The 12,182-nt window shown below is 37.6% G+C and overlaps 1 protein-coding gene across 4 annotated transcripts in view; it reads left to right on the top strand.

Moving 5' to 3' along the window:
* Positions 1–12,182, top strand: part of MAST2 (microtubule associated serine/threonine kinase 2) — a 192,420-nt gene that overhangs the window by 136,228 nt on the left and 44,010 nt on the right. For all 4 annotated transcript variants that reach the window (XM_035537681.2, XM_035537680.2, XM_050712246.1 and 1 more), the window contains one exon: positions 4,907–5,061. In XM_035537681.2, the coding sequence (XP_035393574.1) occupies positions 4,907–5,061 (155 nt within the window). The remainder of the gene's footprint in view (positions 1–4,906; positions 5,062–12,182) is intronic.

Here is a 12,182-nt window from a genome sequence, read left to right on the forward strand (position 1 = left end):
CTGTTTAGATTATGTTCTTAATAATTGTAATACCTGCTTTAATTAGGACTCAGTACTCCATGAGTATTAATCTTACTAAGCAATAAATCTAAATGAGTAATAATCTTACTTTGAATGCAGCATCATTATTTTAATTCTGAGATGTTCTATTAAATTCATCCATAAACTTTTTAGTGCCTCTCAAACGCAATTTTATCTTCACAGTTCCTTGGGACATGAGTGTTAAAATCATTCTAGATAGGAGAAGAAATTGGAGTCAAAATTTTTAGGTATAAATTGACATTATTAAAATCTGTTTTTTGCAACATGAATATTGTCTGTATTGCTTCATATGTTCAGACATTCCTGTAGACTCTAGTTCACACAATTTTGACAACTTGTTATCTTTTGTCCTTCAGGACAGGATTTTCTTATTTTTTGCCTCCTTAGAAAGCAGGTGACTTGATTTCTGTCTCCCCATGTAGGAGAAGGGTGTGTACAGATAGGTAGGCGTGAGAACAGAAAAAAGTGGGAGAAAATTTCAATAGCAACACAGGAAAAGGACGGTTCTGGTTTCACTGCCAAGCAATATTATTTATCAAGCACCTGAGAACAGGTTTTGGACCTCTGCTTTTGCCTTTGGAGTCTTAGGTTAAATCTCTATCAGCAGAAGCCATGGTTGTGTCCTCGTCTGGGTACAAGCACCATGCTATTAGAGCATGGAGCAAGTATTGTTACTTTCGGAATGGGTGGCATCCAAATAGTCAGATGATCGATAATCACTGTGAGAGCTTCCCAGATGCTTGTGAAGATGACACCTTTGGAGATCAAGCTGCCTGCAGTGTCTAAGCCTATCTCCTGGTGTGTTGAGTTTTTCAAGAAATTATATTTGACCAGCCTTGGAGTATATGTCCATGGAGAGAGCAAAACTAACAAAAGAAATCTATTGGAAATATCAGTCCTTTTTTTGAAATGGGAACATGAAAGCTACTTTTAGAAAGTTCTGAGTTTTCTGACATGGGAAAGAAAGAGTATTCCTGTCTTGTCGTGTTCCCAGAAACAGCTAGATCATTTTGATTGAACCTTTCCAGGAAAAAAAAAAACAAAAAACAACTTAGACATGTCACATAGAAATCATCAGTTCAAATTCTGTAAGTCTTGTAAAGCTGTAAAGAGAAAGCAGGACAGTAATGAGAAACGTGGTGATAGTTGGATGTGGAGCTAAATTCACCTTCCTGCAGGGAAAGGATTAAAACCTGTATTCCAAGACTTTGTTTTTTCCTAAATGGATGAATCTTTACTCTCTTTTCCTTTTCCTGATTCAGTTTTACACTCTCAGAAAGACATTGAAATGTGCTGTTTAGTAAGTTCTGAAGCAGTCTTGGAGGCTTTAAACTTAGGATAGGCTTAGAAATGTAATACTGCTTATTGTCAGAGTATTTCTTAGATTAGAATTAATTTGAATTGATCTTAATAACAATTCTGAAGTTGATAAGCAGAATTATTCCTATGTAGACTTTAAAACTGAAGTAAGAAGATGCAAGGGGTTTTTCAGAAGCGCACAGTGAATTAATGCCATGGGTGAGAACATAACAGAAATTTGGGCTTCTGTTTGGTGTGATAAGTCCTCTAGATCACCTTTCTTTTTCAAGCAAGATAGAAGGAAGGCAGTAGACCTTTCTGGTGTACGTATCAGTAGGAAATGAAATATGAAGAAGAATGTTTCTTCTGCGTTCTGCTGGCCTGAGTTTCGGTCTGGCAGTTAGAACTGACTTGCATCTCTGTGGTCATAGATCAGCTATTCTACCAACCAGCCAACCAGCTGAACAAACCAAGGCACACACTTGTTTTAAGGTCAGTGGAAACTTGTAGATTCTGCTTTATTTTTTGATTCCAATTGATGGATGACACTTCTTAAAAAAAATACATATTTATCCTTCATATCAATCACAAAGACCACATACATCAGGCCAACACTGAAAAAGCTGGAGAAAACCTTTCAAGTAAGATGCATATGGAATAGGCAGTTGAATGGGCCCATATACAATGATTTTTAAGCATCTAGTTTGCTATTAATTTTCTAGATGCTGAGTAAATGTATAATACTATATTATTAGCTTGATTGTATTTTTTATTTTTACTGAAGAAGAGTTAGCTAATTCTGCATCTGTAATTAAGACACCAGCAGTGTTAGGCTGCTGTAAATATTGAGTACACTGATGTGATTACATAAAAATTGATAATTCAGAAGTGTTTAGTTTTGCTCTTGTGCTTTCTCACTGAAAAGTTGTATGCCTTAAGGTTGCTAGAGAAGCCCTTGGCAGAAGAAAGTCGGTTTCTCGGCATGGTCTTTATAGAATCAGAGAACGCTTTGGGTTGGAAGGAGCCTTGAAGATCATCTAATTCCAGCCCCCCTGTCACCTCCCACTAGACCAGGTTGCACAAAGCCCCATCCAGCCAACACTTCCAGAGCTGGGGCATCCACAGCTTCTCTGGGCAACCTGTTCCTCACCACCCTATGAGTAAAGAACTTCTTCCAAAGTAAATAATTTCTTCCAAAATTATTTTTTCTGAATAATTTATTTCTGAAATTATCTTCAGAGCTGTCCTTAATTATTCCTTGGAATTACAAACTTTACGATCTAATTGCTTTTAAGGAGAGAAAGTGGAAGGAGGATTTTGGTGGGTCATCCATGAGTTGAGTAATGCAGCTTCCCCAGTGACTTTGCTGTTGGGAAATGTGTTTTTTCTAGAATTTCGGGTTTGATTTTTCTCTTCTAACTCTAGTAACTAATAACTTGATATGTGCTAATTTTCCTAATGTTAGAGTTTTAGGTTAATTTTGTTTTGAATAAGAGATGCACTCATAATGCCAGAGCTCGAGTACCTGTTACTGCAGCACTTCGTTAGCCAGTGTCTTTAGTACTTCCTGCTCTTCTGCAGGATTGGTTTTACTCATCACAAGTAGGATGTCATCTGACACACACCTTTTCTTTGAGAAGTGCTGCTGTTTTTGCATAAGCAGGTGCTTCTTCCCACTGTTTGTATTGTGTAAGACGGGTGATCAAAGAAAGCTCTGAAAGGCAAGAAGGGCTTGCATAATTCTGTAATACAGAGAGATAATCTTTCCTGCCAGATAGGCATAAGCAGAGTGCGCAGCAGAATTGCTGTGGGCAAAGGGCTGTCAATTACTCAGACTCCGTTTTGGCTTCAGTGTGGATTAGACGAGTGTAAGGTGATGCACCATCTGGGTAATTGTCACCAGGTGGACACTGCTGGATGTGACTTCCCACCATGGTCCTTCTAGACCTGCCTGAAGTTGGAATTTGTGGCTCCCTGTTCCAGCTGTGCTTGGGGATTTCCTGCGGCTTTCAGGCAGGTTCTTTTCTGTGCAATGCAGAGGGAGTGGATCTGGGCTCTGGAGCAAATTATATTGTTATCAAAGAATAAGATCTTTAGGTTTATACGTTCTCACATTGAGTTCTTCATCTCGGTCTTGGCTAGAATTCTCTACAGATAAGAGTGTTAGGTGATTGGATCTGCAACAATCTTGTTTAGTTTTTCTTCAGTTCAAGTGTAACTGTAACTCTGTTGGCAAATTTGGATGCACCTGGTTTAGGTGATCTCAGAATATTTTCCTTATCAGCTATACAAACATGCAGGACTCAATGAGCAGCCTTGTTAGTGTTTGGCTTTCACTGCTCAGCCATGCTTGTTAGCTTTCTTTTCCAAAAACCATCAACAGCAAATAAGTCTAGAAAAGCAAACTAGGTAAGTTAAAACTTTGGTCATACATATCACGTGATGCATAATTCCTTATTACCAATACTTCTGGTATTAGGATGCTTTGCTTACTAGTTAGAGTGAGGATCGTTGTAGCAAAAGGAGAAGTTCTTCCATTGGAAAAATGTGCACAAATGATTTCATCAGACTGATAAGAAGCCTCAGAACTTAGGTTAGTATGGTGTTTTTCATAAGGCCCATTGGTGTTATTCAGTGCTGCTCTGGTTATTTAGCACTTCAGAGGATTTAAAATTTGTCCTTACATAATATATTTACTTATTTTTGAAAAATGGAAAGGGACATTGAAAATAATCAGACAAAAAAGTGCATTTTTTAGTTGACCCACAGCTTTTTCCCCTGGAACATCCAACATTTGATGTTATTAACACTTCCCACAAATCCTGTTTTGAGCTCAGGTTTCTTTAGGTTCAAGAATTAAATCTTTTTCATGTCTATCATTATCACAGGACACGTCATATAAATTTATCGACTTATTTAAAAATGAATGAGCTGCTTTACTGTTTGTAAAAGGAAACTATTAATCTTGCAACTCTACAAAGTCAGCTGCTTTCATTTTATTATTTCCTACCTGGTTAGAAAAGAAGCCTGATGGGTAAAGAAAAGGAGAAATAAAATGGAGATCATGGAGAAATAAAATCCAGACAGTAGCAATTTCAATTGAGAGCCAATAATCAGTGAAAACTCCTGTGTCTACACAGCTCCATAGCATTCTGCATGCCAGTGAAACTCCTGAGCTAAGAGAGCATGAGGGAAAAGGAAAGTTGCTCACCACTCCAGGAACCTCCTTGTCCTTTCCAGAGTAGCACTGTTGTTCATGTATATTCCGTTCCGTCTCCTAAGAGTAAATTACCTTCGTGATCAAATGTGACGGTTCCAGAATCAGATGTATTGCTTCCCTAGCCTGTTCCCAAAGTTGTCCTGATCTCACCAGTTCTGTCATTGTACACAAGGTTTGGCTTAGCCTAAAGAGAACATTTAAAAAAGAGGCACCTGGTCTGATAAGTAGCTTTCTTTTCCGCTGGAGTGTGCAGTGTCTGGCAGAATCCGTTCCTCCTCCATTCATTAGCTGACCCCTATGCATGCGTTTAGTGCATTTCTTTTCTGTATTTTTTTCTGTACTCAGTCATCATGCTCATCTCAGGAGAAGCTGCACCAGCTGCCCTTTCAGCCCACGGCAGATGAACTTCATTTCCTGACAAAGCATTTCAGTACTGAGAGCATCACTGATGAAGAAGGGCGCCATTCTCCAGCCTTGAGACCTCGATCTCGCAGTCTCAGGTGAGCTTCAGGTTATGTTTATTGAATATTTAAGACGTTGGACACAAGTATTGCATTTCCATGTGTGCTTTCAGCTCTAAGAAGAGTAAGAAAAAGTGGTTTTGTTTTTTTTGTTGAATGTTCTTGACTTTACTTTACTGAGCATTGACTCCACCTCACCTAATCAGAAAGAAATGGTTTTTATTTTACATTTAACACTAAGGATTTGAGTTGCAATATGGTTAGTGTAGTCTGCTTTGTATCTTCACCATAACTCTGTGAAAATGTGATCCAGAAGCATCACAGACTAAGCCTGTAGGATGTAGATTTCCTTTAGTGAAGTTTCTTCTCAGAATTTTGCTGCAGTCATATAAGGAAGCTATTACAGTCGCAGTTAATAACTTTTCCAGCGGTGCTTCTAAAAGAGTATGAAAATTGGAGTCGATGAATTCAAAACCTCAAACAGAATTGCACCCAGAGCAGTTTTGTAATAGCACTGAAAACATTTCTTCTGCATTAGCAGTTGAATAATTTTTACTGTTGCTTCAGAGAATTGGTTCTTCAAAGATAGCAATCCAGTGGTTATTTCTGCAGTTGACTTTTTTCCATACTTAAAAATAGAAGCAACTAGAACCTAATCTTTCACAGAATTACGGAATGATGGAGGTTGGAAAGGACCTCTGGAGGTCTTGTCCAAACCCCTTCTCGGGCAGATTGCCTTAGGCAAAATGTTCAGGCAGCTTTTGAGTATTCCACAAACTCTCTGGGCAAGCTTTGTTCCAGTTCTCTAACAATTATTTGAAAAAAATATATGCAAAAATCCACAAGCCATAAGTTTTTTATGTGTTTAGTGCTGGACCAAGTAAATAAAAATCAAGGGATGCCTACCTTCCACAGCATCTACATAACCTTTTGTTATGAAACAAAAAGGATTTATACAAGCAGGGGACAAAGAGGTGAAGCATCCCTTATGCTCCTCATCTGAGAGTGTCAGAGGGTGGGATATCACTTTTAAATCAATGGACACAATTGAGTAGCTGTCAGCTGGAAACACTGAATCAGTGTGCCCAGCTCAGGACTTAGACTGGGATTTGTAATAGAAGTCAAATAGTCCAAGACAAAATGCCTGGTGAGTGTTGTGTCATGGCAGAGCTGACCCCTCATGATTATTCATAATTATTTGTGTGTTCTAAACTGCAGTGCAGGCTGCATGGTAATTGCATATGGAACTGCTAAGTGCAGTTACACAGTAATCTACAAGAGCAGGTAAGTACTGTAGGTAGTAGCGCACTTAGCCTGTGATCTCTACAAATTGCCATGTAGTAAAAGAGTAGCTGTATGATTTGTACTAAATTGTTCAAGTCTCTGAACAGTAGTCCTACTTCAGTCTTGCTGCTGTCACTCTTAACGCTATCACTGATCAGTGTAGCTGTGGTAGTACTAATTAGTCGTAGATAAGACAGCTACTATACGTAGACAACCCGTCACTAAAGTATTTATTGTCCTAACACAGACATATTGCTGTTGGAATAATGAAGTATAAAACACTATTCCTAATGCAAGAATGATGTAAACAAAGACATGAAGAGCCTAATTCTGTTTTTTCTTGTTATTATGAATTACTAGCTTTTTGAGATTTTTTTCCTCTGTGAGCCAATTTAAAAGCAGAGTTATCAGGTTTACAATTTGTGACAAGATTAATTCAGCATGTCATATGACTGTGATTAATATTCATTTCTCGAATGCTTTCTCTAGCCTTCTTGGGTTTTCAGTGTGATAATGGCCAACCTTTTTGGTATTCCAAATTTTAGAGTCAAATTTTTTTTTAAGCTTACTGTTCCTGATTTGCTTTTCATTTTGCTTATTGCTGGTACTGTGATGCTGTGTGACTCCAAAGCACTTTTACTACTACCAAACATCCATACTGGCCCTTGCACCTCAAAGGAAAATTGCTCCAATTAATTGTATTGATGTATCAGTGTTTGCATGAGTTAGTACTCTATTTGGCAGGGGGTAGCAGCTGTCAAATGCTGGGACTGTTTGTTGTTGTTGTTTTGTTTGTTTTGTTTTGTTTTGTTTTTGAGGGCTTCTGTATCCCCAGAATTTTTCTAAAAGCATCAAATCATCCTTTTATGGTCCTAGCTAGAGTATTGCCTAGATAGAACTATGTTCACTTCTTTTAAAACAATCCTGGGCTTTACCTGAAGGAGATCTTTTTTTCCCAGGAGTAAAATGCATGGAGAGTGTGAGAATTCACAAACTTGGCATCATTACTCTTTTTAAGTTAGAGAGGTGCTGCACTCCATCTTTTCCCAGTTCTTGTCATCGTTCAACAGTTGCTAACAAGTGGGAAATGTTGGAGGTAAAAGTCGGGCTGACTGATGTCTTTCAACAGCTGCTTTTGTGCATTCACTCTGCCCCCCGATCTGCCCGTTTTCCTTGATCTCATTTCATATTTCAGTGTAATGCTGTCTAGGGAAAAAAGATCGAAGATTGCAGCAGTGAATCTTTATATAGTTGAAGTAGATGAGATCACCCTTAATCAAATGTGCTCCTTCATCAGTTTGCTGGGCAGTGCTGTTTAAATGCGGTCCTCCAGTCTGACTTTCAGTGTGCTAGATCCTGCCACTGAGAATATACAGAGACAGTTCCTAGAAAATGCCAGTTACTGGGAGAAGCTTCTGACAAAAAGTATCCAAGATGGGAACAAAGAATAGGTGTTGCAACACCACACTGGTGGCCCATACAGTCCATTTTTTGTCTTAAGAATTGATCTTGCAGGATATAAAGTTCTCTCATCTCTCAAGCATCGGCTTGAACCATGTGAGTAATCTGCGTGGTTTCAGCACTTGATGCTGCTGCTTTCACGAAGTGCCCAATGCCACAAGCTACAGAGGAGAAGGCGGTGCTCCACGCAGAGCAGGGGTTCACGCAGCCACGGATTCACCACAGAAAGATAATAGTTTTATATTCCTAAGACTAAGGCATGTATTTCTTACCCAAATGCATTCTAACTGTGTTAAAGATGATGTTGACCCATTTGTTTTCTCTCTCAGGACAGTGAATTTTGTGAACTTGAAGTTGTTCAGAGTGGTGATCAGTTTTAAATTTAACTGGGTTTCACTCTGTGTCTTTATGGTCTCCTCTTATGAGGAAAAGTGGGTATCTTTACTTGACCTCTGTACTGCTTTTTACTTTACTTTATAGTCTTTTCTGTCTAAAGCAGTTCCAGTCTTTGTTGGCATGCACAGAAGAAATAAAAAAAAAAGGTTTGGAAAAAAATATGTGTTGGAAAGAGAGCTAGTTGCAGTTCCTGTGTAAGACTGTAGAAAAAAATCATTAGTCCTTGCTTTCAAAGTGATTGAGATTGAAATGTGTTCTCTCTCCCCTAATTTTCACTCTCACCCACCCATCCCTTACACTCATAAGGCACTCCTAGTATAACTAAAGGCTTGTGGAAGACAGTTCTGCAATACAAAAACAGCTGCAAATAGCATTTGTCCCCAGACTAAAGGTAGCTAGAAGCTCAGTGTTTGTAAAATTAATTAAAAAAGAATGATTCAGAAAGTGTGTAAACAATTTCATCCTTTTGCAAGCTCAGAAATGACTTTTCAAAGCGCTCTGTGAGAAAGGTTCTTACTGCTCTGTTTCATCACTCGTCTGTTCCATAAAAAGACTGATTGCTGTTTATTTTACTTCACCTCAGTTCTCCTTTTTGCTAACAGCGCTAGAATAACTGCCCAGCATGGACTTTCTGTGCTGTTTGGTTTTGGTTATGCAGAAAGAAGGATTCTTGAAAAAACACTGACAAATAATGTAAAGCTGCACGTTTAACTTTCTGCAGTTTCTTCCTCTGCAGTATAGATTTTCACTCTCAGGAAAACTGTATTTCACAGTTACCATGTGTGTTGTTTAAATTCAGACTCCAGTAGATGATTTCTGCTCTACTGAGTTCAGTTCTCTGTTGCTCCTTGGCTCGTCCAGGAACAGGACTAGGCCCCAAGGCCTAGTTGCTGTGGTCTGTGTGAGGTGCTGAATCAGATTTTTCTGCTCTGAAGTTCGACCAACAGATGGGGATTGGCCATATTTGATTCTGCTTTACCTTCTCCTTTTTTTTTTTTCTTTTGCAGGGGGACTTTTCTGGCATCTAATATTAATGTAATTTCTTAGAGGACAAATATTTATATATTTAATTCTTGGGGGAAGATGGAGGCTGGCACTGCTGAGCTTCAGCAAAACATTTATAGTTACTACTTCATACAACTTCAGCTCTCTAGTTTTACAATTACTTGTTTTTGTGTCTGGAAGTGACAAAAGTGTAAGGCCTATGATTTTAATTTTCCTGTGGACATTGGCTTCTATAATATGGCATACATTCATCCTAATTAAACCTCCATGTGGGGTTAAAGCAGAGAGGAGAACAGAGCTTTTTAACTTCTCTGCATTTTTCTAGTAAATACAGCTGTCACTGTGAAGGAAAAATACCTATTTATAAACAGCTCAGTTTTATTTAGTCACTGCTCAGCTGGCTTTTTGTAAGATTTAATTTATTGATGCACTACTTCTTGAGATAGCTGTCTATTAGCTCTTTTCACTTTCTAGTATCAGACACAGATACGTGAGTTTTGACAAGCTGAAGTCTAGAAGCCTTTGTGGGAGAAAGATGTCACTGGAAGTCTACTACCACATCATTTCATGAAGTGGAGGGAAGGGGAAGAACAGAGTAGTTTTTCATTTTGCTGTTAAGCTTAAGGGGACAGATATTATTCTTCTAATGTCTGCTCTGCTGAAATGAAAAACTCCTTGACAATAATAATTTCTTTGACCTACCCATCTACACCAGGAAGAGAAAAGAAGCCTGCTTTTTGTCTTGAAATGTTATGCACGTGCACAGTATGTGTCCTGTTTTACAGAAAATAATCTGTTACTTTGTGAGGCTTGAAATGTTAGACTGGTTTTGTACCATATATGATTTTTTTGTGCTGTGTAGATGTGAGAAGCTTTTGCATTTGAAAAGCTCTCATGCCAATAAAATATATTAGATCTATCTTTTTTTTTTCCTTAAAAATTCTCTTACATTCTCCATTGGTAGCATTCAGTTATCTGGCCAGTCCTGTTTTTTTTTTTTTTTTTTTTTTTTTTTCATCTCCAACATGCTATAAAATCAATAATCAGAAGTGCCTGGCAGCCAGCCTTTGGTTAGTTACTCACTTACCCACATTTTTTTTTTGTAGTTTCCTAGGTTAAAGCTCAACATTTAAAAAATTTTGGTGCATTATGTTATGTTGCACTTCTTGCTGTAGTCAGCTAGACATTTAATTTGACATGTTATTTTAGATGAATTTTATTTAGAATGACAATTTGAACCTTCATCCTGGGTTCTATTCTCAGTTGCTTGAATGCTCTTTCATTCTAGGTGGTAAAAAATTAAAAATAAAATGAGCGAAAACTGCCCGAGGAGGCTAAGGAATTTTAAGAGTTTACTTGCCAGTCAGTAAACTCTTCTACAAAGAAAATAAGAATTGTTTTGTTTCAGAATTGTAAAAAACAAACAAAAAAAACCCACTATCAGACTCAAATAATTTTGGCTGTTCTTAAGGAAATACTCCAGCTGCTGGCAGGACAGATCAAGAAGCATATCCTCTGTATAGCTATTAACTTCCTATATTTGTACGAATAAAGTGTTTTGAAAGTAAAAGGAAAAAATATTCAAGAAAATATATTCATGTTTTGTTGTAGCGCTAAGACACCAAACACTTAAGCATGCACAAATTTTACTAAGACTACTTTAGAGTTAAAATGAGGTATATATGTGCCTACATAGTTCTGTAGTTAGTATCAAAGGGCTTATGTATCCTTGTAATTTATACGTCACTGAAATCACACAGAGCAACAATTCATTATAGAAAAATAAATTCTTTGAGAAATATGTTCACCAAATCTTTAGTTCCCGATGAACTGCCAGTAAAAAGATGTCATGTGCTTGTACTGGTGTGTTTAGTCTTGGAGAAAGAAGAAGAAACATAGTTAGCTAGACATGTAGGGAGATTTGCTCCTAAGTATGACACTTTTTTATATCACTCTTTGAAAGCTCTTACCCTTGCTTTTATTATGTCACACATTCTGTGCAAATACTACTGTAAGTTTCTTTATACAGAATTTTTTTCTTGATCAAAGAGGATATATTCTTGTTGAAAAAAAAAAAACAATAAAAATGTGTTTTTACTTGTTATGAGTAACCACTGAACATCCAAATCAGTTTTTCTCTTGTAATGTGAGTTTAGTGAGACATTTAGTTTGAAGTGCATTTTCCCAAGCTGAGGGATAAACCTTAATAAAAACAAGACACAATCTAATTCATGGAATTCCAGTGCCAGGCATGAAAAAGAGATTGGTGTTGCTATATTCTGTGAGCCAGTGAGTTAAATTTTCTCTGAATTGTAAATATATATTCCCAAAAGAATGCTTTTCCTTTAAATAGGTTAGCGGCAAGGTAGTAACTGTAATGCATTCAGAGTTTAAAATGCATTTATTCCATTTAGAGAGATCCATTTCATCTTTCACAAGAAAGTTTAAAATGTTTGAACGGATTCAAAATAAAATTGCATTTTTTTTATATATTTAGAGAAAATATTTTTCGCAATATGTGGTGCTCTTAAAATCATGAAGACAATAATCATATTATTGGTCCAAATAATTGAAGCTCTTGCTTGTCTTGAATGTTAAAACGACATCACCAGAAAAATGAGATGCTGTAGGCGATCCTGTAGCTGGGGATTATCTGCATTACCTCACTCTGGCTGTCCTCAGTGGTGGAATGAGTCAGAGCATTGCATACCATCAGATGTGATGAAATGAGATGCAACTCTTCTTTAAAAACCACCCAAACAGTGATATAAATGCAGTTTGTCAAGATTTACTGTCCTTTTTGTGCGTGCATGTGTGCCTTGAAGTTGCTTGCTAACCTATGCATACATGCATATGCATCCATGGTGTAACGTGCCCAAGGGAGTGCAGTTCTCATGAAAGTATTCTGTTCCTACTGCTTGTGGTATTTATATATAAGATTTAGCTGAATAACACTGTTCGTGCATCCCTCCAGTAGCATGGTGTTCTTCAGACAAAGTAAAGCGAGTCTTCTC

This window comes from Cygnus atratus, chromosome 8, assembly GCF_013377495.2.
Source record: "Cygnus atratus isolate AKBS03 ecotype Queensland, Australia chromosome 8, CAtr_DNAZoo_HiC_assembly, whole genome shotgun sequence".
Lineage (NCBI taxonomy): Eukaryota > Metazoa > Chordata > Aves > Anseriformes > Anatidae > Cygnus > Cygnus atratus.